This window comes from Juglans microcarpa x Juglans regia, chromosome 4S, assembly GCF_004785595.1.
Source record: "Juglans microcarpa x Juglans regia isolate MS1-56 chromosome 4S, Jm3101_v1.0, whole genome shotgun sequence".
NCBI classification, from domain to species: domain Eukaryota; kingdom Viridiplantae; phylum Streptophyta; class Magnoliopsida; order Fagales; family Juglandaceae; genus Juglans; species Juglans microcarpa x Juglans regia.
Window position 1 is genome coordinate 23,391,191 of NC_054601.1, and position 27,067 is coordinate 23,418,257.

General features: G+C 34.5%; 2 protein-coding genes across 5 annotated transcripts; both read right to left on the reverse strand.

Annotated features, from left to right (window-relative positions):
- Nucleotides 1–1,889: 1,889 nt before the first annotated feature.
- LOC121261860 (serine/threonine-protein kinase ZRK1-like) lies at nt 1,890–27,067 on the reverse strand. 4 transcript variants are annotated; one of them, XM_041164263.1, is made up of 2 exons: nt 26,010–27,067; nt 1,890–1,923 (listed from the first exon to the last, which is right to left on the reverse strand). In XM_041164263.1, exon 1 carries the CDS (start codon nt 27,009–27,011, stop codon nt 26,022–26,024), a length of 990 nt encoding a protein of 329 aa, XP_041020197.1. In that variant the 5' UTR covers nt 27,012–27,067; the 3' UTR covers nt 1,890–1,923; nt 26,010–26,021. The 4 variants fall into 4 exon arrangements, with proteins under 4 accessions (XP_041020197.1, XP_041020198.1, XP_041020199.1 ...); XM_041164264.1 differs by having other exon boundaries at nt 1,893–1,919; nt 26,006–27,067; XM_041164265.1 differs by lacking the exon at nt 1,890–1,923 and adding an exon at nt 10,083–10,346 and having other exon boundaries at nt 26,035–27,067.
- On the reverse strand, nt 1,936–2,934 carry LOC121262161 (serine/threonine-protein kinase ZRK1-like). The gene has a single exon (XM_041164566.1). The coding sequence runs from the start codon at nt 2,932–2,934 to the stop codon at nt 1,936–1,938; it is 999 nt and encodes a 332-aa protein (XP_041020500.1).

Here is a 27,067-nt window from a genome sequence, read left to right on the forward strand (position 1 = left end):
CAATGGTGCTAATAGTCCATTGCTAGCCCAAGACCAGAGTTCGGCCAACTCTATAATCACGATCTATAATTTTAGAAAATAATGACCTGTTTAATAACATAATTATTTTTAGATATTCTTAAATTATTTTATTTTTATTTATTACTATTTTACTATTACTTTCACAAATTATTATCAAACTATTTTCATATATTCTTGCTCCAAAAGAAAGACTATATATATACAATTTCTCGACACGACAACGTTTATAAAACATAAAGAACAAACAAAGGAGAAAGACTCAGATAGAGTCATCTTAACATTTATAGTAGGGTGGGGTGGCTCTACAGCTATAGTTGGCTTCTGATATTACATTTTATCTATATATTTATATATATATATTTTCTTAACACTTCTAAATATTTTTTAAAAAATCCATAATATTATTAAAAAAACACTTCTTTAATTATTAAATAAAAAGAAGATAAAAAATTATAAAAAAAAATCCCAACCGGAGCTCCAATGGAGAAGGGTAACATTATTCTTTATGTTTTTTTTTATACATATATTTTTTTTATATTTTTCAAAAATTTACAGCATTATTAAAAAAGTTATTTAATTATTAAGTAAAAAAAAAATAAAAAAATCTTAACCTCCAAGCAGGAAGAGTAGGTGTATTTGGATGTTGAAGTGAGATGAGTTGAGTTGAGTTCAGATGATAAAATATTGTTAGAATATTATTTTTTAATATTATTATTATTTTGAGCTTTGAAAAAGTTGAATTGTTTATTATATTTTATATTGGAATTTGAAAAAGTTGTAATGATGAGTTGAGATGAGTTTGGCAACCAAACTCACCAAGGCATTTTAAACTCAGCTGAGTGCACTTCAATTTTAAACTCCATTCAACATCCACACATACAGTTGAGTTGAAATTGAGTGCATTTAGGATGTGTTTGGATGTTAAAGTGAGTTGAGTTGAGTTGAGTTGAGATGATAAAATATTATTAGAATATTATTTTTTAATATTATTATTATTATTTTGAGATTTAAAAAAGTTGAATTTTTTATTATATTTTATGTTAAAATTTAAAAAAAATTATAATAATGAGTTGAGATAAGTTTATGATCCAAACTCACCCTTAACCTTTAATCTCTGTGCGCCCTACAATTGACAAAAAGGCTCAATTCCCATTTGGTGTTTCTCAATTCAAGGAAAAAAAAAAAAGTACAAAAGTAACTTTTGTCGGAACCCACCACAACTGATAATTTTTTTATTTTGAAAATAAGTCTATTTTGCTCGAGCGGTTATTAAAAGCCCTAAGGGGCAATAGTTGGACGAGAGCCGCTCGAGCGAGAGACATGGATCTCAAGCGCTTCATTGAGTGACGACTCAATTGTCTAAGTGAGTTTCTATTTTTTTTTTTCCCTCTCGCATTACATGTATTTTTTTACTACTAATTAAATAAGATGTAAATAAATAATAGAATAAAATGTGGATATGATACTATTGATATTTTTTTGATATTTTTTTTTAACTTTTTATAAATTTGGAGTAAGAATTTTTTTTATAGTGCTCAGAATATTTTGTTTTTATTTTGTTGTAATTTTTTTACATGCACAGAAAGAATTTATGTTTGATTTATATTATTTATTGATAAATGATTTAATAAATTAATTATTCAATCATTACAACAACTTTCCAATTATTAGTGAGTCTCGTATATTTTTTAACTTTCTATAAATAATATTAAAGTCATTTTAATATTTACATACATTTAAATTCATCTTAGATATGCTTACATAACTCACTCCACTATTTCAACTCATTATTATTCATAACGAACTCAACCCAACTCAACTTAACATCTAAACGCAGCCTATCATTATTCTCTTTGGTATTGGTCCAATAAATGGCACCAAAGAAATTTGGAATATACCAAAATGAGAAAATAATTATGAAATGGACCTCTCAATCCGTCTTAGTTCTTTTGAAACATCAATCATGGTTGGCCTAAACTCTGGATTCTCATTTCTGCATCTCAGGGCAAGCTGCAGTGAAGCTAGCAATTGCTTCTCCAGACCAGCTTCTCCTTCCCCTGTCTGGATTGCAGATTCGAAAATCGTCTTTACATTAATGTTTCCTCTTGTGTAGTCTTCGAAGTTCTCAAAACCAGAATCTGCTTCGTCTCGGCGTAGAGCCCTCCATTTTTTTCCAGTTACAAGCTCTAACAGAAGCGTTCCAAAGCTATAGACATCGCTTTTTTCCGTCACAACGCTCGTATTAAAATACGTGGGGCATATGAAACCTGGAGTCCCGGTAACTAGAGTTGCCACCTCAAATTCACCCTCTGGGATTTCAATAGACGTTGAAAAATCAGATAGTTTGGGAATGTCACGTTGGTCAAAGCAGATGTTTCTTGGATGTATATCCCTATGAATAATGGGTCTGGAGAAGGCCGTGTGGAGATATGCAATAGCATGAGCAATCTCCCTTGCAACCTTTAGCCTGCACTTCCATGGCATAGGTCGAGCTTGTGGTTGAGAGGCATAAATTCGATCGGAAAGGGTTCCATTTTCAGCAGATTCGTAGACTAAAACGGGAGAAGGAGTCTCGAAACAGCATCCTATGAGCTTAAGAACATTCTTGTGAGGGCACATCTTTGCACAGATAACCAAATCAGTGAAGGGCAAGTCCCGTTCTTCTGCGCATCCAATATTTCTGTACTTCTTAACGGAAATGAGTCTGCCTTCGAGAGACCCATTGTACCAGTGACACCAGTTACCTCTGAGAAAAATAAGGTGAGGATCGAAGTTGTTGGTGGCCTTCAGGAGCTCTTCGATGGAGAAGCTACGGATGGGAATACACCTGCTATTACAAGAGGCAATTAACTTCTCCAGTAATATGCTTCCATTCTCCACAAATGTCTTCTCTCTCTCTACCTTTCCGAGCATTATCTCTTAAGAAATGATCTCTCCGTCTCTCTCTCTCTCTGTGTCTGTGGATTCTGCAGGGTTTGAGATATGGTCTTAACCTTAAATCCCTTCCGATGCCATATTCACCAAGGTAGAGGGAGATTAGTTTCGTCGAAAGTAGAGGGAAATTTCGTGGAAATTTTGTAGAAACTTCTTCGTCATTGCCAGTTGGGAAACTTTATTAGACTTCTTTACCAGAGGGTTGCTAATTCTGCAGGTCAACGGCCATTTGATTGGCAATATGTTCTGCGCGTAAAGTCCTTTTCTTTGGAATGAATTAACTGAAGAGGAGTTTGGGATCTCAGAACACAGTTTTGTAATTAACTGAATGGACTTGGCGGATTGAGTGGGAGATGTGATCTCTTTGTTCCAAATTAAATGCCGAGCTGGCTTTTGAATTTAGCGAGTAGAGTACTCTGCCGACTGAATAGCACCCATTAGGTCATTTTGGTTTTTTCTTTTTATATTTTTTTAACATATTGAAATATTTTTTTAAAATAAAAAAATATACCAATACATTAAAAATAACTTTATTAATTATAAATAAAAAAAATTAAATATACAATTGGTCAAAGTGAATAGACAAAGTGAGAGGACAAACTAGTATTTTCCTTTAAAATTTGTATTCAGCAATATGGATCAAGCTCCTTCGTGTGGTTCCACTATCTTGAGGATTTGAAGGGAGAGAGCTAAACAAGTGAGTCTATAATATTATAAGTGTGATGCATAGTAAATGAGATTATGAGTAACAAAACTCATATATATATATATATATAAATTCTATTCATCATCCCTTCCACTTCATACCAACATGTGGTTTATTATTTTTATTATTTTATTTAAAAATATATATTTACATATCAATATGTGTATTTAAAAAAAATGATAAAAATAACAAATCACTGTATAATATGAGAATGATAAATAGCATTTATCATATATATATATATATATATACTTTATATACAATATTTAACTTGGACAATGTGTATTTACTTTTATCATCTTATCATCTCCTGTTTTTTATTAAAAGTAATAAAGGACCACTCCCAACCGTACTCAAATTCTGAGCTAACGCAAATGTACGTTGCCAGAGACATGAAAAAGTACCGAAAGATGAAATATTATTGAAATTTTACATAAATAAGTCATCCAAAACAAATTCCAACAGCCTGAAAATATATTTATTGAGTGCACTAATTTCATATTAATACGAAATAATTATGAAAGAAGATGAAAGGTACTTAACGCCAATACATCTTTCACTTATATATAACGTCCTTGTATCAACTTTATATTAAATAAATATCTTATAATATGTGGGCCTTACTATAATAGATGTGTCTTACATTGGTCGTGTCTGGGTAGCAATCTCTTCATGAGTTCCTCAAACCCTAATCATTAAAATTAAATGATTCATATTATGGTACCTCAATATCTATTGTATATATATCATCCACAATGATTTCAAAAATTAAAGTTTATTTTAAAATAATTATTAAAATAAGCATACCACAAAGCACACCACAAGCTCTGGTTTTTAGTAACTTGTTTCTTGAATTAGATTGTAATAATATCTTATCTCCATGATTGCATTATATTTATGAGAAATTATATTTACAGGATGTGTACGTGAAAAAACTATTTTTTGAATAGTAGACTCTAATTTTTCTTTAAATAAAGTGTACCGACTGTATGTAACATCATTCTTTATTTCTAAATATTATTAGTTTATTTTTATCATCTTTAAATGAAGCATACATTGAGAGGATTACTTTTGAAATTTAAGATGTTTGGAGTTCAAAATCAAATAGCTTTATTTGGGATTTTAGATGGCATTGTGAAAATTACTAACAACAAATAAAAGAGTTGGGTCAGAATTGAAAATAGTTGGCAATTCCAGAGTTGCTTGTTAGAAAAAACTGGCCCAATCTAGATAAAATATTTGGGCCAGATCTTGAGTTCAATTAATCTAACTAGGCCTAGAGCCCATCGCTAGCCCTATCCCTTGAGTATCCTGTAAAGCTCTTACCTCCCTTTGAACAGCTTGATATCCGATGTATTCTTGAGAACTCACTCTTTCGCCATTTTTGACATCCAATTAACAATGTGATTTACTTCTGAAAACAAGAGTAATGCATAAGATATTTCCAGTATGATAAAATTTTTTTGAAAGGTTTGTATGTTTCTTTGTGCTCATCCTTCTGTGGTATCACCTTAAATCTGCCTGAAACGCATCTTCTTTTCATATAACTCTCAAGATAGAAAGCATTGCTACAGTTGCAGTCTCATTTTAAAGTGTTCCATTGATATGATTTTTGTTATTAATTTTCCATATAAGTTCTCACTTTCATTAATTGTCTATTTATATATATATCTTGTGAATATTTAATCAAAGCATGGTTTTCATTAACCTGATATTGAGGATCATCTCGAAAGAGTTTAAGCATTTTCAAATTTGGATAAAGGAGTGGTAATCTAATGAGTAGCCAAGTTATAAAATCTCCATCCTAATCCATGTTTAAGCAAAATCTTGGCAAGATTCTCCATCATGATCCATCTCATTAATTTATGTTGTAATGGGCTCATGAAATACATTATGATCATGATGTTCTCAATTATATGATAAATTATTGGTAATAGTATTAATGATTATCAGAAGCCATGTACGTAGTAGTTGTCGCTGTCCAAGCATGGAGGATGATCAAGCAGTTCAGGGTCCCATGCAATTAATTGATGCTTCAACTACATGATCATGATGTAGTCAAAATGGATTGAACTTATATATATCTCGATCTAAGACAGGCCATGTTCTGTCGTAAACGTCATGCAAACATGACTAGCCCTAGCTAGATTCCTTTTCTTCCCTTTAATTTCAATTAATTAAATAGTTCGTCTTGATTTCCACAAACGCTAGCTTATGTATGTAATTATCATCATTAATTATCATACTAATTCTTATATCCGATCAAAAAGGCCGCTGGTGATGACGAGTAATTATCACCAGATAAGGGTCAAAATTAAGAATATCACAAAAATAGCCTTAAGAATACACGTGGGCTACTGCGAGTTTTTAGTCATGACATTTGGCTTGATGAGCGCTCCTTGTACTTTTCAAAATTTGATAAATTAGATTTTTAAATATTTTTTAAGGAAATTCATACTTAGTTTTTTTATGACATTATGACCTACGATAGGAGTGAAGATGAACATGAACAACACCTGGAAATTGCTCTAGACATACACAAGCAGCATCAATTAGTTTCCAAGAGATCCAAATGCATATTTGGTTGCTCTTAGGTAGTCTATCTAGTGCATCATATATGAGTTTAAGGGATAAAAGCCGACCTAGAAAAGCTCAGAGCCATGTTCAATTGGCCCTCACCTACTTCGGTTAAATCTTTGTGAGGCTTTTTGGAGTTGACAGGCTAGTGTCGACGATTTATTAAGGGATATGGAAGGGTGGTAGCTCTTATAATTGAGTTACTAAGAAAGGATGGGTTCAAATGGATTGCTGTAAGAAAAATGACATTTTATGACCTTATGGAGACAGTAACCAAACCACCAATCCTAGCACTACCTAAATTCTCCTTTCCTTTTGAAATCGAATGTGATGCAATCGAGAGGGTTGGGGGTGCTATCCTCATACAACAAGGGCATCATATTGCCTTTTACAGCGAAACCTTGAAGAGTAGGGCCTTGGGACTTATGAGAATGAACTCTTTGCACTCGTTTGAGCATTATAAAGATGGAAGCCTTACCTCCTAGGCAAGCCTTTCATAGTTAAGACAAACTACCAAAGTCTAAAGTTTCTATTAGACTAAAAAATTGGGACCACAATGCAGTAAAAATGGCTAAGCAAGCCTTTAGGCTAAGAATTTTTGGTGGAATACAAGAGAGGGTCTTATAACTAACTAAGCAACAAATGCTCTCTAGAAAAGGTGAAGATGAGGAGACCATAACACTCTCGATGATCGTTGTCCCTACTTGGGATTTATTGGAAGAAATCCAACAAGACTACAAAGAAGACTAAAGTGCAGCAACTCTTACTGAAGGTGAATAATGGGAATGCCTTGTGATTTATTGGAAGAAGTCCAATAGTACTACAAAGAAGACTTTGGAGTGCAGCAACTCTTATAGAAGGTGAATAATGGGAAACCCAAAACTCTCAGTAAAGGAGGGATGCTTATAATACAAAAATATGCTCTATATTCCAAAGAACCCAAACCTTAAATAAAAAATGCTTCACGATTTGCATAGCACCCCCACTAGTGGTCACTCGAGGCTAAATAAAACTTTACACAGGGTTCGCAGAGAATTCTATGGCCTGGACTAAGGTATGAAATTTGTGACTATGTAAAAAACTGTGACATCTGCCAACGTGTTAAATCATAGAATTCCCTCCTTGGGGGCCTACAACCATTACCGATCCCCTATAAACCCTGGACCCACATCACCATGGACTTCATTGATGGATAGTTGTTGATCGCCTAACCAAATACTCCCACTTCACACGCCTCTCCCACCCTTACACAGCTTTTACATTAGTCCATTCCTTCCGCAAAAACATCTTTAGAATGCATGGCATGCCCAACTCAATCATGTCTGACCGAGATAAGACTTTCACCAATACGTTTTGGGGTGAATTGTTCAGACAATAGCGGGTGAAACTAGCCTTCAATACAGCCTACGTTGTTTTATGGGTGAGAGACCCAAAGATTTGGACTTGTGGATTCCACTAGCAGAGTGTTGATATAACACCACTAAGCATCTCTATACTCAGATGACACCCTTTAAAGCACTATACGGCTACCCTTCACCCCGCCTACAAAGTTACTCACTGAGATCTTCACAGGTGGAAGTTGTTGACTCCGCACTTCGTTCATGAGACAGATCAAGCAATTACTACAACAAAATCTTCATAAAGCACAAAATTGTATGAGAAAAGTTGTTGATTTGAAAAGGAAAGAAAGAGAATTTACAGTCAATGATCTGGTTTACCTGAGGTGGCAGCCGTACCAACAACACTACGTGGCCCAACACCAAAATGCCAACTTGGCCCCCAAGGTTTTATGGGCCATTTCACGTCGTGGAAAGTATTAGATCGGTTGCATATCGATTGAAACTGTCGAATTCTGCCCTATTCCACCTATTATTCCATGTCTCCGTATTGAAGAAGAAGTTGGGCAATGTAGTGGTTCCTATGACCCAGCTACCTGCTACCCCCCGTCGACTGCATGGGCATGCTCAAACCTGAACCAGAGGAGATCTTGGACAGGTGCCTTCGCTAGGTTAAACAATGGCACATGGTGGAAATCCTGACTCACTGGTAGGGACGAACGGTGGAGGACGCCACATAGGATCCCAACCATTGCCTGAGGGACACCTACCCAGACTTTTAATCATGTATGTAAAAAATGACAATCAATCATATTTCAAACTTCAAACTTTTAATTTTCAAATATGTTATACACATGTGAAAAATGCAATTTTGAACATTAATCCAATTTCGAATTTTATCAAGAGATGTACAAAATTACTCTATGAGCTTTATTTGTAAACTTGTTCCCTTTCTTGCTCATGCTTGATTCGTTGATATGTTTGGCTTCATTATGTAGACAACTTTAGCTTGAGACTCATTTATGTTTGAATTCATTTGTTATCATCAAAATCTATATGTCGATATATAATTATATGAGGTTTGAAACCCTGGACTCAACATATATATTAATATAAATTATGATTATATATAAAATAATGTTATATTCTAATTTATAACAATAAATTTTAATCTTAAACATGTAAGTTTATTTGATCATATGTTTTAAATATAAAATATATATAGTATATTAATTACATTTTTTGACCTAATAAATTCTCAACATATTCATTTTGATAAATAAATTAGTAATAGTAATATACATTAATATATTAATATTCATTTTGGCAAACTCTATAATCATGATCTATAATTATAGAAAATAATGACCTGTTTAATAACATAATTATTTTTAGATATTTTTAAATTATTTTATTTTTATTTATTACTATTTTACTATTACTTCACTGATCACTATTGTTCACAAGTTATTATCAAACTATTTTCATATATTCTTGCTCCAAAAGAAAGACTATATATATACAATTTCTAGACACGACAACATTTAAAAAACATAAATTGAATAAACAAAGGAGAAAGACTCAGATAGAATCATCTTAACATTTGTAGTACGGGTGGGGTGGCTCTACAGCTGTAGTTGGGAGCTCCGGCGGCTCCTATAGTACATTTTATCTATATTTTTTTATATATATATTTTCTTAACACTTCTAAATATTTTTTAAAAAATTCAAAATATTATTAAAAAAATATTTCTTTAATTGTTAAATAAACAAATTCCCGACCGGAGCTCCAATGGAGAAGAGTAACGTTATTCTTTATTTTTTTATACATATATTTTTTTTATATTTTTTAAAAAATTTACAGCATTATTAAAAAAATTATTTAATTATTAAGTAAAAAAAATAAAAAAAATCTCAACCTCGAAGCACATACAGCTGAGTGCATTTCAACTTCAAGGCCCCCACAATTGACAAAAAGGCTCAATTTCCATTCGGTGTTTCTCAATTCAGGGGAAAAAAAATACAAAAGTATGTTTTGCCTCAGTAGGACCCACCACAACTAACAATTATTTTATTTCGAAAGTAAGTCTATTTTGCTTAAACGGTTATTAAAAACCTTAAGCGGCAATTATCCGGACGAGAGCCGCTCGAGCGAGAGACATAGGTCTCGAGCGCTTCATAGAGCGACGACTCAATTGTCTAAGTGAGTTTCTATTTTTTTTTTCCGTCTCGCATTACATGTATTTTTTTACTATTAATTAAATAATTTGTAAATAAATAATAAAATAAAATGTGGATATGATACTGTTGTAATTTTTTTTGATAATTTTTTGTTTTGCTTTTATAAATTGGGAGTAAGAAATTTTTTTTTATAGTGCTCAAAATATTTTGTTTTTATTTTGTTGTAATTTTTGTACATGCATTAAAGGAATTTATGTTTGATTTATGTTATTTATTGATAAATGATTTAATAAATTAATTATTTAATCATTACAACAACTTTTCAATTATTGGTGAGTCTCATACATTTTTAAACTTTCTATAAATAATACTAAACTCATTTTAACATTTAAATATATTGAAATTCATCTTCGACGGCCCATATAACTCACTTTATTATCTCAACTCAATTCACTATTATTCATAAAAAAATTCAACTGAGCTTAGCTTCACATCCAAACACAGCTCATTATTCTCTCTGTACTGGTCCACTGGATGGCACCAAAGAAATTTGAAATATACCAAAATGAGAAAATAATTATGGAATGGACCTCTCAATCCGTCTTAGTTCTTTTGAAACATCAATCATGGTTGGCCTAAACTCTGGATTCGAATCTGATCTGCATATCAGGGCAAGTTGCAGTGAGGCTTGCAATTGCTGCTCCGGACCAGCTTCTCCTTCCCCTGCCTGGATTTCAGATTCGACAATCTTCTTTGCAATGTTTTCTCTTATGTAGTCTTCGAAGTTCTCAAAACCAGAAGCTGCTTGGCGTAGATCCATGAAAGTTTTTCCAGTTACAAGCTCCAACAGAAGCGTTCCAAAGCTAAAGACATCGCTTTTTTCCATCACAACGCCCGTAGCAACATACTGGGGGCATACGAACCTGATAGTCCCAATAACTTCATCTTTCACCTCAAATTCACCCTCTGGGATTTCAACAGAAACTGAAAAATCAGATAGTTTGGGAATGTCACGTTGGTCAAAGAAGATGCTTCCTGGTTTTATATCCCTATGAATAATGGGTCTGGAGAAGGCTGTGTGGAGATATGCAATAGCATGAGCAATCGCCCTTGCAACCTTTAGCTTGCTCTTCCATGGCATAGGTCGAGCTTGTGGTTTAGAGGCATAAATTCGATCAGAAAGGCTCCATTTTCAACAGATTCGTAGACTAAAACAGGAGATGGAGTCTCGAGACAGGATCCTATGAGCTTAAGAACATTCTTGTGAGCGCACATCTTTGCACAGATAACCATATCAGTGAAGGGAAAGTCCCGGTCTTTTGCGTATCAAATCTTTCTGTACTTCTTAACGGAAATGAGTCTGCCTTCGAGAGACCCATTGTACCATTGATACGACACATCGTCGAGGAAAAGAAGGTGAGGATCGAAGTTGTTGGTGGCCTTCAGGAGCTCTTCGATGGAGAACCTACGGATGGAAATACACCTGCTATTACAAGAGGCAATTAACTTCTCCAGTAATACGCTTCCATTCTCCACAAATGCCTTCTCTCTCTCTTCTTTTCCGAGCATTCTCTCTCTCTCTCTCTCTCTCTCTCCCTGTGGATTCAGCAGGGTTTGAGATATGGTCTTTAACCTTAAATCCCTTTCCATACCATTTATCAAGGTAGAGGCCAGGAGATTAATTTCGTCGACAGTAGAGGGAAATTTCGTGGAATCTGCTGCATCTTTGCCATCTACTAGAGGATTGCTAATTCTGCAGGTCAACCGCCATTTGGTTGGCAATATGTTCTACGCAGAAAATAAATTTCTGCGGCAAGAGAAGGTCCTTTTGTTTGAAATGGATTAAACTGAAGACCGGAGGTGTTTGGGATCACAGAACACAGTTTTGTAATTTTCCTAAATTGGGCACATGGACATGGCGAATTGAGTGGGAGATGTGATATTGTGATCTCTTTGTTCCAAATTAAATGCAGCATAGCTGCTGGCTTTTGAAATTTGTATTCAGCAGTCTGGATCAAGCTTCTTCAAGCCTGTTTAAAAAATAAGAGTAATATTTTTCTTCATCCTAATCTTAGTCATCTCTTGTCGTATATAGTAATGAGACAGATTTCAAGTGGATGTCATTTAAATAATTGATAAAAGAAGTCACTTGAAATATCATACATTTTCATATGTGATTGCAAATGACAAAGTCTATGATGAAGAGTACGTAGCTTTCGTCAATGAACAATAAATGCAACAGAGCTAATTCGACGTTATTATCTCTCTTCCACTTATTAAATCCTCATGTTCGACCAACAACCGTCTTTCTCTCAAATACTCACGCAAACCGGCAATGAATAAAATTCTTCTCCAATTATATCGTGAATTGGATGGTCTAATTTTGAAAAAAAGTATATATTTATATATATATGAATAATTTTATTATTATCCCTATAAAATACACCTACTTTGATTTTTTATTTTTTTATTTTTTTTAACAAATATGTGGTATAACGATGATGAATAGAATAACTCGATTAATTTAATAAGAATAAAAAAAATTAAAACATGTATACTGTATAGTGTAGGCAGCTGTGTAGCATTCATTCCTCCTTATTGAAAGTAATAAAGGACCACTCCCAACTTTACTCATTCTTTTTTGGATAATAACAGACCAAATTTTATTTATAAAAAAGGACATACATAATTGACTTATAAACAAGTCAATTATAAATATTAATAATTTTTTAATACACTTTCGTGATTGACATGGTCTAGTTCAGTTAGTAGATCTCTAAAGACTTAAGTCTAAGAGATAGTACAATTCTATTTATGACAGAGTTAATAATAACCGGGTGACAAAACTCCATATCCTGCTTAAGCGGAGTACGGTGTACCAATCCCACCATAAGCACCGTACTAAGGTCCATTTGGACTAAGGTCCGAAGACACTAATTGTACTCAAATTCTGAGCTAATGCAAATGTTGCCAGTGACTTGAAAAAGTACTGAAAGATGAATTATGGGCAATTTACATAAATAAGTCGTCCAAAACAAATTCTAACAGCCAGAAAATATATTTATTGAGTGCACTAATTTCATATTAATACGAAATAATTATGAAAGAAGATGAAAGGTATTTAACGTCAGTACACCTTTCACTTATATATAACCAGCTTAATTGCAGTATCAACTTTATATTAAATAAATATCTTATAATATGTGGACCACATTTAAATCTCTTACTATAAGAGATGTGTCTTACATTGGTCGTGCTTGAGTAGCATTCTCTTCATGAGTTCCTCAAACCCTAATCATTATTTTAAAATTAAATGATTCATATTATGGTACCCCATTATCTATTGTATATATATCATCCACAATAATTTCAAAAATTAAAGTTTATTTTAAAATAATTGTTAAAATAATCATACCACAAAGCACACCATAAGCTCTGGGTTTTAGTAACTTGTTTCTTAAATTAGATTCTAATAGCAGCTTATCCCCACGATTGCATTATATGTATGAGAAATGATATTTACATACAGGATATGTAATTCTCGCGCATTCATTTTAACAAAATTAGGTAAATTTGAATACACACGAAAAACTATTTTTTGAATAATAGTCCATTTTTTCTTTAAATAGAATCATGTGCTGACTGTATATAACTTTATTCTTTATTTCTAAATATTATTAGTTTATTTTTATCATCTTTAAATGAAGCATACATGGAGGGGATTACTTTTGAAATTTAAGATGGTGCAAATAGCTTTATTTGGGATTCTAGATGACATTATGAAAATTACTAACAACAAATAAAAGAGTTGGGTCAGAATTGAAAATAGTTGGCAATTCCAGAGTTGCTTGTCAGAAAAACTGGCCCTATCTGGACAAAATATTTGGGCCAGATCTTGAGTTCAATTAATCTAACTAGGCCTAGAGCCCAACGCTAGCCCTATCCCTTGAGTATCCCGTTAAGCTCTTACCTCCCTTGGAACAGCTTGATATCCAATGTATTCTTGAGAACTAACTCTTTCGCCATTTTTGGCATCCAATTAGCAATGTGATTTACTTCTGAAAACAAGAGCCATGTTAGCAAAAATAGATTGAGAAATAAGCAAAAAATTTCGTTATTATCTGATATATGTTTCTGGGATTTTGGTCCTTTTTCTTGTCGATATTTTTCCATGGAATTTGATTTATTAAGGGTTGTCATAATGCTGAGACATGTTCTTTACAATATATAGTACTACTCTACATGGATCGGGGCTTTTAGACCTAACACCTTACAACCATAGGATGATAGTAAAAAACATACCCAACTCCAAAACCAAGAGCTACATATAATATGAGTTGATCTATTACATTAACATTAAAAATCAGAATTCTGCTCTTGGCCATGAACATGACCCTTTAGTCGTAGCAGATCTCATTGATGAGGAAACAAAGTGGTGGAATGTGGGAAAAGTCAGAAGATTACTACCCCCTCGAGAATCAGAAGATGTTTTTAAAGTTTTGTCAGGTACTGAGAGCAGGTCTGACTGTATTATTTGGGAACATGACAAGTCTGGAATCTTCAAAGTTAAGAGTGCATATGATCTCTTTCATAAGCTTTCTAAGCAAGAGGGTGAAAGCTCCAATGCAGCAGACCTGAGGCGGTTCTGGAGGAAAATTTGGCAGATGAAGGTACCAAATAGGATTAAAATCTTTGCATGGAGGGCATGTAAAAATGGATTGCCTACTCGAAGGAATCTGAAAGCTAGACATAGACATATTGTGCAGGAAGCTCCTTGTGAATGGTGTGCAGAGGGGGAGGAGGATGTGGAACATGCATTATGCTACTGCCCTTCTATCAGTCAATCATGGAAGCACTATTTTCCTAATTTAATGACAGAGGAGATTAATTTGGATATAATACAGCTTGTTCTTAAAGTGATGAGTCAAGGCAAATCTGAAGATTTTGAAACGTTCTTTCTTATTGCTTGGAGCATGCGGTATAGAAGGAACCAGAAAATTTTTGAAAACAAAATCTTAACAACAAATCAAGTTATTGAGCATGCAATGACTATGGCCATAGCTCACAAAGAAGCAAAAGTTCAGAAACAAAATAGGAAGCTTCCCAGTTGCTGTAGGCAGGCTCCTCCTCAAAATGCTTTGAAGCTAAATGTAGATGGGGCTGTGTTTGACACTCTTAGCAGAGCTGGCGTGGGGCTTCTTTTAAGAAATACTTCCTGTGGGTGATTTTGGCTGCTAGCATGAAGAAGAATGGTGTTAATGATCCAATGGAATTTGAGCTCCTTGCTATTTTGAGAGGTTTACAAGTTTGTATCCCCATGGGTATAAATGAGCTTATTATTGAATGTGATTCTTTACTCATAGTCAATGAAGTGCTACTATCAAGTGAGTCAAGATCTTTATGGGGGAACCTTATTTTCGAGGTGAAGAATATGATGAAGATGCTCCCGAAATGTTCTATCCAACATAAGGGACGGATGGCTAATGAAGCAGCGCACACTTGGCAAAGTATGCCATACATCTTGATGATCTAGCAATTTGGTGGAATTCTTTCCCATAATGTATTAATTTTCAAATTATTTGGTCAGAATCTTTGATGTAACTGTGGTTGTTTATGAATAATAGTTTTAAACTTTCATTAAAAAAAAAAAAAAACATCACAAATCAGAACCAGCACCAGTTTCTAAGGAAAGCGTTGCCTTTGCCAATTAGCTAAGACACTTCATGTATCCTTCTTGCGAACTGTGCCTTTTTGCAGTCTCTTTCACTGACCCAAATCTTGAGGCTCCTGCCAAAGAATAAAAGCATAAGGCATTTCCAGTATGATAAGGATTTTCTAAAAGCGTTTGTATGTTTCTTTGTGTTTGGAAGGAGGGTGTGCCTTTGTGCTCATCCTTCTATGGCATCACCTTAAATCGGCCTGAAACGCATCTTCTTTTCATGTAACTCTCAAGATAGAAAGCGTTGCTACAATTGCAGTCTCATTATATATATATATATATCCTGTGATTATTGACCTGATATTGAGGATCATCTTGAAAGAGTAGTTTAAGCATTTTCAGATTTGGAGAATGGAGTGGTAATCTAATGAGTAGCCAAGTTATAAAATCTCCATCATGATCCATCTCGTTTATGTGGTAATGGGCTCATGAAATACATTATCATGATGTTCTCAATTATATGGTAAATTATTGGAAATAGTATTAATGATTATCAGAAGCCATGTAGTAGTTGTCGCTGTCCAAGCATGCAGGATGATCAAGCAGTACTTCAGGGTCCCATGCTATTAATTGATGCTTCAACTACATGATCATCATGTAGTCAAAATGGATTGAACTATATATCTCGATCGATCTAAGACAGGCCATGTTTTGTTGTAAACCTCATGCAAACATGACTAGCCCTAGCTAGATTCTTTTTCTTCCCTTTAATTTCAAGTAATTAAATAGTTTGTATTGATTTCCACAAACGCTAGCTTATGTATGTAATTATCATCATTAATTATCATACTAATTATTATATCTGATTAAAAAGGCTGCCGGTGATGATAAGTAATTATCACCGGATAAGGGTCAAAATTAAGGATATCACAAAAATAGCATTTCGAATACACGAGGCGTACTACGAGTTTTTAGTCATGACATTTGACTTGACGAACGCTTATTCTACTTTTCAAATTTTGATAAATTAGACTTTTAAACTTTTTTTAAGGAAATTCATACTTATTTTTTTTTATGACATTTTGATCTACTACAGGAGCGAAGATGAACATGAACAACACCTGGAAATTGCTCTAGACATAGACATACACAAGCAGCATCAATTATTTTCCAAGAGATCCAAATGCATATTTGGTTGCTCTTAGGTAGTCCATCTAGGGCATCTTATCTCAGTTTAAGGGATAAAAGCCGACCTAGAAAAGCTCAGAGCCATGTTCGATTGGCCCTCACCTACTTCAGTTAAATCCTTGTGAGGCTTTTTGGAGTTGACAGGCTAGTGTCGTTGATTTATTAAGGGGTACGGAAGGGTGGTAGCTCCTATAACTGAGTTACTAAGAAAGGATGGGTTCAAATGGATTGCTGTAAGAGAAAATACATTTTATGGCCTTATGGAGACAATAACCAAACCACCAGTCCTAGCACTACCTAAATTCTCCTTTTCTTTTGAAATCAAATGTGATGCAATCGAAAGGGTTGTGGGTGCTATCCTCATACAACAAGGGCATCATATTGCCTTTTACAGCGAGGCCTTGAAGGGTAGGGCCTTGGGACTTATGAGAATGAACTCTTTGCACTCGTTTCAGCATTACAAAGATGGAAGCCTTACCTCCTAGGAAAGCCTTTCATAGTTAAGACAAACTACCAAAGTCTAAAGTTTCTATTAGACTAAAAAATTGGGACCACAATGCAGTAACAATGGCTAACTAACTAAGCAGCAAATGCTCTCTCAAGAAAATGTGCAGATGAGGAGACCACAACACTCTCAATGATCGCTGTCCCTACTTGGGATTTATTGGAAGAAATCCAACAAGACTACAAAGAAGACTAAAGTGCAGTAACTCTTACTGTAGGTGAATAATGGGAATGCCTTGGGAGTTATTGGAAGAAGTCCAACAGTACGACAAAGAAGACTCTGAAGTGCAGCAACTCTTATAGAAGGTGAATAATGGGAATGCCAACCCAAAACTCTCAATAAAGGAGGGATGCTTATACTACAAAAATATGCTTTATATTCCAAAGAACCCAAACCTTAAATAAAAAATGCCTCACGAATTGCATTGCACCCCTACTAGTGGTCACTCGGGGCTAAATAAAACTTTACACAAGGCTCGAAGAGAATTCTATTGGCCTGGGCTAAGGTTTGAAATTTGTGACTATGTAAAAAATTGTGACATCTGCCAATGTGTTAAACCAGAGAATTCCCTCCCTGGGGCCCTACAACCATTACCGATCCCCTATAAACCTTGGACCCACATCACCATGGACTTCATTGATGGATAGTTGTTGATCGCCTAACCAAATACTCCCACTTCACACCCCTTTCCCACCCTTACACAGCTTCTACATTAGTCCACTCCTTCCTCAAAAACATCTTTAGAATGCATGGCATGCCCAACTCAATCATGTCTGACCGAGATAAGACTTTCACTAATACGTTTTGGGGTGAATTGTTCAGACAATGGCGGGTGAAACTAGCCTTCACTACAGCCTACGTTGTTTTATGGGTGAGAGACCCAAAGATTGGGACTTGTGGATTCCACTAGCAGAGTGGTGGTATAACACCACTAAGCATCTCTATACTCAGATGACACCCTTTGAAGCACTATACGGCTACCCCCCCCCCCCCCCCCCCCCCCCCCCCCCCCCCCCCGCCCACAACGTTACTCACTAAGATCTTCACAGGTGGAAGTTGTTGACTCCTCACTTCGTTCATGAGAACGGATCAAGCAATTACTACGACAAAATCTTCAAAAAACATAGAATTGTATGAGAAAAGATGTTGATTTGAAAAGGAAAGAAAGAGAGTATACAGTCAATGATCTCGTTTACCTGAGGTGGCAGCCGTACCAACAACACTCCGTGGCCTAACGCCAAAATGCCAACTTGGCCCCCAAGGTTTTATGGGCCATTTCACTTCGTGGAACGTATCAAATCGGTTGCATATCGATTGAAGCTATCGGATTCTACCCTATTCCACCTAGTATTCCATGTCTCCTTATTGAAGAAGAAGTTGGGCAATGCAATGGTTCCTATGGCCCAGCTACCAGCTACCCCCCGCCGACTGCATGGGCATGCTCAAACCCAAACTAGAGGAGATCTTCGACAGGCACCTTCGCTAGGTTAAACAATGGCCCATGGCGGAAATCCTGACTCACTGGCAGGGACAAATGGCGGAGGATGCCACATAGGATCCCAACCACTGCCTAAGGGACACCTACCCACACTTCTAATCATGTCATGCACATGTAAAAGATTACAATCGATCATCTTTCAAAAGTTCAAATTTCAAATTTTTTATTTTCAAATATGTCATGCACATGTAAAAAATGCAATTTGATGATTTATGAGAAAATATTAATTTTGAACATTAATCTAATTTCGAATTTTATCGAGAGATGTACAAAATTACTCTAAGAGCTTTATTTGTAAGCTTGTTCCCTTTCTTGCCCATGCTTAATTCGTTGATATGCTTGGCTTCATTGTATAGACAACTTGAGCTTGAGACTTCTTTATGCTTAAATTCATTTGTTATCGTCAAAATCCATATGTCGATATATAATTATATGAGACTTGAAACCTTGGGCTCAACATATATATTAATATAAATTATAATTATATATAAAATAATGTTATATTATAATTTATAACATAAAATTTTAATCTTAAACATGTAAGTTTATTTGATCATATGTTTTAAATATAAAATATATATAGTATATTAATTACATTTTTTGACCTAGTAAATTCTCAACATATTTATTTTGATAAATAAATTAGTAATACTAATATACATTAATATGTTAATTATATTTTATGGCCTAATACTAATTTTTTAATGACAAATTGACACTTTATTAAAACCAGAAAACTGACCGGAACCAAACCGGAACTAGTAAAACCAGAAATAGCAGTTTAGGAGATAATAGTTGCGGGATCGGTTCTTGAAAATGAAAAATCAGTGTATACCGGTTAGGTCCCAAAATTTATCCAAAACCAGACTAAACTTGACCAATTACACCCCTATTAATGTAGAAGTTCAGGAAAAACCAATTATTATAAATATATTACTATGAATTAATAAGGTGGGTTTCAAAACCTTAGTTCATTCTCCATTAATAATTTATTCGTTGTTTAGATTAATTTGCATTTTTATAATGTATTTCTTATGTTACTTTACAACTCATATTTCATAACTATATTAGAATTTATTTGATTTATATTTGATTGGTTGTCTACGTTTTTATAAGTCACCGTGGGTTGACCTTGGTTTTGCTAAAACCATATATCGGTACGGTTCGTGCGCTTGTGAGTATATTTAAAATTTCACAACTCTTGCTTCTCAACTTTCACACATTAAAAAATCCTTGGTTTAAAAAATACTCTCATTTTAATCCTTCTTTCTGTTTATCATTAAAAATCAATCTCGAAAAATGATAGACAGACAGACGATTTTTTTTGCCATTCTTTATACATGAACTATGTTTTAAACCAGGATATTTTTGTAAAAAAACTTATAAAAATAAGATTATTTAAAAAAAAAAAAAAACCTCTCATTTTAAAATACAATTGTATTGCAGATGTATCATTACTCATTTACAGTTGGGAGCTTCGGCGGCTCCTGATAGTACATTTTAAATATATATATATATATATATATAAATATATATATATTTTTATATATTTTTTTAACACTTTTAAATATTTTTAAAAAAATTTACAATATTATTAAAAAAAATACTTCTTTAATTATTAAATAAAAAAAGAAAAAAAAATCCCAACCGGAGCTCCAATGGAGAAGAGTAACATTATTCTTTATGTCTTTTTTATACATATATATTTTTTAATATTTTAAAAAAAATTTACAGCATTATTAAAAAAAATATATTTAATTATTAAGTAAAAAAAAAAAAAAAAATCTCAACCTCTAAACTCCATTCAACATCCACACATACATCTGAGTTGAAGTTGAGTGCATTTCAACTTTAACCTCTGTGCGCCCCACAATTGACAAAAAGCAAACAAAAGGCTCAATTTCCATTCGGTTTTTCTCAATTCAAGGGAAAAAAAAAAAAAATACAAAAGTAACTTTTGCCTGAACCACCACAACTGACAATTATTTTATTTCGAAAATAAGCCTATTTTGCTCCAGCGATTATTAAAAGCCTTAAGGGGCAATTGTCTCGACGAGAACCGCTCGAGCGAGAGACATGGGTCTCAATTGCTTCATCGAGTGACGACTCAATTATCTAAGTGAGTTTCTATTTTTTTTCCCCTCTCGCATTACATGTATTTTTTTACTACTAATTAAATAATATGTAAATAAATAATACAACAAAATGTGGATATGATACTGTTGAAATTTTTTTGATAATTTTTTTTTTTTGTTTTTATAAATTTGGAGTAAGAAATTTTTTTTATTGTTCTCAGGATATTTTGTTTTTATTTTGTTGTAATTTTTTTACATGCATTGAAGGAATTTATATTTGATTTAAGTTATTTATTGATAAATGATTTAATAAATTAATTTTTCAATCATTACAGCAACTTTCCAATTATTAATAAGTCCAATATATTTTTTAATTTTTTATAAATAATATTAAACTCATTTTAACATTTAAATACATTTAAATTCATCTTAACTGAATCCACATAACTTACTATACTATCTCAATTTATTATTACTCTTAAAGAATCCTACTTAACTTAGCTTAATATCTAAAGCAGCCTGTCATTTTTCTCTCTGGTACTTGTCCACTGACTGGATGGCACCAAAGAGATTTGGAATATATCAAAAGAGTCCTACTATACAACCTCCTCCTGTTCCCTCAACCTCCGCACACCACCTACGTGGCTTTTAATTTGTTTCTTTTTTTTTTGTTTGCTAGAGAAGTTTAAATGTGCATTTGGGTCTGCAGATTCATTTCAGCTTCCCCCCCACCACCCACATTGTTCTCCCCCTGCATTCTCTCTCCCACTCCCTCTGCTCGTCGTCCTTTCGCCGACCTCACCCTCAGCCCGCACCGTGTGGCTCCATCACTCCAGCACCTCGTAACAAAAGTTCTCCTCTGGCTTCACCATTTCCGCACAGTTTCTCTGGCTTCACCATTTCCGCACGGCTTCAATCCTTCGCTAGCATTCTTGTTGCTGACACCCACCGTTTTTCGTCTGTCTTTTGGCTCCACCGACAAGGGTAACAAATGAAAGAAAATGATTTTTATTTTTCTCTTTTCATTTCATCTCTCCATTTCTAACATTACTCATATTGTGTGTTTTTGTGTTTAATGGATCTGCGATTTTGTGTTTGTTTGATCTGTGTTTTGTGGGGTTTTTGCGTTGTTGACGTTGTATGCGATTCAGTAGTTTTTTGGAGAAGGAAATACGTACTTGAATTTCCCTTACTCTGTTACTAATCACCCCAAGTTCTTCTCAACTCTGATAATCTCTTTTTCTGTTAATTCACCGCTATCCTTCCGCTTACCTAACCAAAAAAAGTATACAGCCTCATACCATGATGTAAAATCTACAAGGTCAGTATAAACTATAAAATGGAGACACGAACTTAGCAATAACTTTGTGGGGAATCGGGGATATTGTCTGATGGAATACCATTCTGACCTAGAGAGTGAAATTGGAAGTGTCATAAAAGACAAGCCAAAAATCAATTGTGCATCTGAATAAGATTGGGAGAGATCGTGCTGTGTTAGGACTTGAGGTCTATTGGTTATCTTTGGTTTGGATTGGATCTACTGTTATGTTAGGATTAGATTGGTTACTTATATATATATATATAAAAGGATTAGATTGGTATATGTTTGCATTATGACTGGATTGTATTTCATTTTCTGACTAACTGAACCACAATACATACATATATATATATATATATGCACACACATATATATTTATTATATACGCACACGGGATTTCTGCTATCTAAAAGGAGTTTCTATTGTATTTGTTATTTGTGAATTTCTATTTGTTGTTGTTTGTGAGTTTCTAATTCCAGCAATTGGTATCAAAGTGGTGTTCCTATCATGGATGTGGGTACATAGACCTCAAGTTATTGAATTACTCCACAAACGAAGGAACTTCAATGGTTTAGGATAATGAATACTCAGTCATATGGCACGAAAATGAGAGCTTCTTCAAATGGAGATAGAAATAATGAAAGAATATGTTAATATTAATGAAAAAGAAGAGAATGAAGTAAAATGTGAAATCAATAACGAGGTGGAGGAAAAAGGCTATATTATCAAGAAAAAGAGCATCTGGTCTCAACAATACAAAAGATATGGCCAAGAAATGGTTTACTTGCTGCATAAATTACAATCTCAATCCTTTAGACCTCCTTTCAATTTAAGAGGTTTGTTATCTCAATACGCAATTGATGTGGAAAATTGTGCAAAATGATAAGTTTAAAGATTAGTAGCAGCACTAATCACTTTTCAGTGGTTAAATCAATGCTGGAATAAGTTTCGTCCTGCCTTTTGTTGCTACGAAAATGAAGAAATGCTTTGAGATGAAATTTTATTTTAAAAAGAAAAAAAAAGGGAAGAGTTTGTGCTCTCTTCTATCCTACAAGAGTTTCTATTTTATTACTTTTGTTGTTTGTGAGTTTCTGATTTCATCATTGTCTAATTAACTTAAAAATGATTGACATTAGCATGAGCACGGTTGGTTGTGAGGTTATTTTTCACCTTTATAAATCTTCCCGGAATCTTCAAATCTTGATGTATTTGTTTTAATTTTCCAATTTTGCATATCTCCAAGAAATGCCGTGCATGCCTGGGACTTGGTGCAAATCAGCAGCTGAGTTTGAGCAACAATTGGTTTAAATGAATCGGTGTAACAAATGGGGAATGGAAATTATTTTTGTAAATGGGGTATGGAATCCGGAAATGTGATTGTAAAATGGTTGAATGAGGTATGGAAATTATTTTTGTAGTGACTTACTAGAGCCGGATGGTCGGTCTTATACATTACGAAATTATAGTGGACTTGTAAATATATAATATGTAAATGATCGGATTATGGAGCCCTCAAGGTTGTAAATGTGTAATATGTAAATTATGGAGCCATGAAGGGTGTTATTTTTTTTTTTTTCACTAAAGATCAAATTATGGTTGTGGTTGTAGTTAATGTTTTTTTTAGTTGAGGAAGTGATGGTGGTTATATTGCTAGTGATTTTTTTTACAGGTTATGGTTATGAGAAATTGATGGTAGTTATGTTGGTAGTGATTTTTTTTACAAGTTATGGTTATGAGAAATTGATGGTGGTTATGTTGCTACTGATTTTACATGTTATGGTTATGAGAATTTCATGGTGGTTATGTTGCTGGTGTAAATGGTGGTTATTGGATGTAAATGAGCTTGTGGCAAGAGCTGCCGCAATAAACTCTGACCCAGCCTTCAAGGAAGATGTGCAAAGAGCGTTTGGGCATAGTAGATGTAGGCTCATATATTGCCAAAAAGATCACCATAATAATTCCTGAAATACTGAATGCTTGGATTTGTTTAAAAATTTGGCTTTATGGTTTGTTAAGCATGATATCTATACTCATAGAATTATCCTTAACCCTTTGTAGTAGTCCATCTATAAGCTTATGAGCAAATATTAGCAGTATCCTAAAGGTCAGGAATGTGAGAAGTATCTTTTTCTTTTTACTTTTTTCGGTACTTCTTGTCGTTTAAGCTTGCAGACGTATCTTAATGGGTATGGCACTATAGACGATTTTGAATAGGCATAGAAGAACGTAAGCACGGGCAAGAAAATAAAAAGTAACGGCTATCATCCAAATGAAAATATTACAAGTAAAGCTCATATTATATAATCATATGGTATATACAAAATATTCCAACTTCTAGACTGAAAATGCCATTACATTTTTGGACTTCAGAAGTATTACAAGAGACCAACTGACTCCACCACCAAGAAGTATTCAATTGGTTGTATATAAAACTAACTCTCGAGTCTTCATTCGGGCACAAGACAACTTTGGAATTACCGCCGGTAAAAAGCAGAAGCCAGAACAAGTGTTCCATCTTTAGCTTCTATCACTACGAACCGAATGAGGGCAAAAGAGAGTTAATAACATTAACAAGGTATTTTAATAGAGACACATAACACACACACACACACAATATGCTAACCCATTTCCTATATACACACATATATTGACATAGATGGATAATCCAGCTTTCACACTACCAGAGGGAGAAAAGCAATAGCTAGGTAGAACATGAGGAATAAAAGTTCGCAAAACAAACATAACAACAATTCTTCTATGCAATTTCTGAACATAGATCGTGAAGGCATGTTTCAGTTAAAGCCTCAAGAGATCTGATGGGCCTTCAGGTTCACATCTCTTACAACTAAGATAGTCCTCTGTTCTTGACTTCTCATATCAGAAGCAATTTGTGACGCTTTGCATTTATATTAAGGTATCACTTATAATAGAAAGTAAGTTACTCAGTTGCTTATTTGATAGCAGCTTTAACTAGTTCCTTTTTTATTATTTACAAATAATAATAATAAAAAAACAGCTAAAGGATGGGACACCACCATTCATGATAATAGTATCACAAGAACCATGAGCCATCGCCCCCAAATGATGGAAACTCACCAGCTTCAAGTTTCAACTTTCAAATATGACTAAATTTTCATTTTGTACTATTGACTGCATTTCTTGACGCCAATGACACCGTTGTCAATAGAAGGACAAAGACAAGAAATTGATTTAAAACCCAAACCCAAAATAGGGGGAAATATTTTATAATAGTCATCTCAATTGTTTCTGGAGAAATTGAAGAAAGCATGCAGATCTCTTTGACATTTCACACTGTGCCATATTAAGCAAAGAAAATTGAAAAGCAGATATCAGAAATGAATCCAGAATGCTAACAACTAATTTCCCAAAATCTAAAGAACCATAGCTTGTAATAAAATATATACATAAATAGTGTCATGGCATGTGATGATAATGGACCCATCTGGAAACTCTCGAAGAAAGAAAAAAAACTCTAAACTATAAATCAATATAGATAAGCAAGAATCACAACCAGGATAAATTGCAAAGCTTTAAAGGGAGCTCAGATACTTGACTACAGAACAAAAGAAAAGAAAACATAAAAAAGAAAAATAGTTACAGGGAACTTTACCATTAGCCTCCTCCGTGGTTCGAGTTGTGAAGAATGACAAGGATTAAGAAAATAGGTATAAAAGAGAAGTGTGAAAAGCGGAAGAAAGTTAAACGAGGAAGACAGAAAAACTGGTCCAATATTTATTCACAATTTTGTTGGGGGTGGGGAGGAGATCTTCTAGGGTTTCAGCGGTGAGAGACGTGTGGTCTGTGGGGCGCTGGGGTGCTGCAACAAGCTGGGGGTGAGGGAGGTTCGTTTCGAGTCTGAGGGAGAAGAGAAATGGATGAGGGAAGCATGATGGGTGAGAGAGAAGAACCGTGACGTGGGCTACAAACCGGGTTCGTGTGGTGTGCGATCAATAGACCGGAAGTTGAGTAGATTATTTCATACCAAAATGAGAAAATAATTATGTAATGGACCTCTCAATCCGTCTTAGTTCTTTTGAAACATCAATCATGGTTGGCCTAAACTCTGGATTCTCATCTCTGCATATCAGGGCAAGCTGCAGTGAGGCTTGCAATTGCTGCTCCAGACCAGCTTCTCCTTCCCCTGCCTGGATTGCAGATTCGACAATCGTCTTTACAATGTTTTCTCTTATGTAGTCTTCAAAGTTCTTAAAACCAGAAGCTGTTTGGTATAGATCCATGAAAGTTTTTCCAGTTACAAGCTCCAACAGAAGCGTTCCAAAGCTATAGACATCGCTTTTTTCCGTCACAACGCCCGTAACAGCATACCTGGGGCATATGAAACCATAAGCCCCAAGAATATCGTCTTCCACCTCAAATTCACCCTCTGGGATTGCAACAGAAATTGAAAAATCAGATAGTTTGGGAATGTCACGTTGGTCAAAGAAGATGTTGTGTGGTTTTATATCCCTATGAATAATGGGTCTGGAGAAGGCAGTGTGGAGATATGCAATAGCATGAGCAATCTCCCTTGCAACCTTTAGCTTGCACTGCCATGGCATAGGTCGAGCTTGTGGTTTAGAGGCATAAATTCGATCGGAAAGGGTTCCATTTTCAGCAGATTCGTAGACTAAAACGGGAGATGGAGTCTCAAGACAGCATCCTATGAGCTTAAGAACATTCTTGTGGGCACACATCTTTGCACAGATAACCAAATCGGTGAAGGGAAAGTCCAGTTCTTTTGCGTATCCAATCTTTCTGTACTTCTTAACGGAAATGAGTCTACCTTCGAGAGACCCATTGTACCATTGATACGACCCATCTTCGCGAAAAAGAAGGTGAGGATCGAAGTTGTTCGTGGCCTTCAGAAGCTCTTCGATGGAGAAGCTACGGATGGGAATACACCTGCTATTACAAGAGGCAATTAACTTCTCCAGTAATACGCTTCCATTCTCCACAAATGCCTTCTCTCTCTCTACTTTTCCGAGCATTCTCTCTTAAGAAATGATCTCTCCGCCTCTCACTCTCTCTCTCTCTGTCTGTGGAT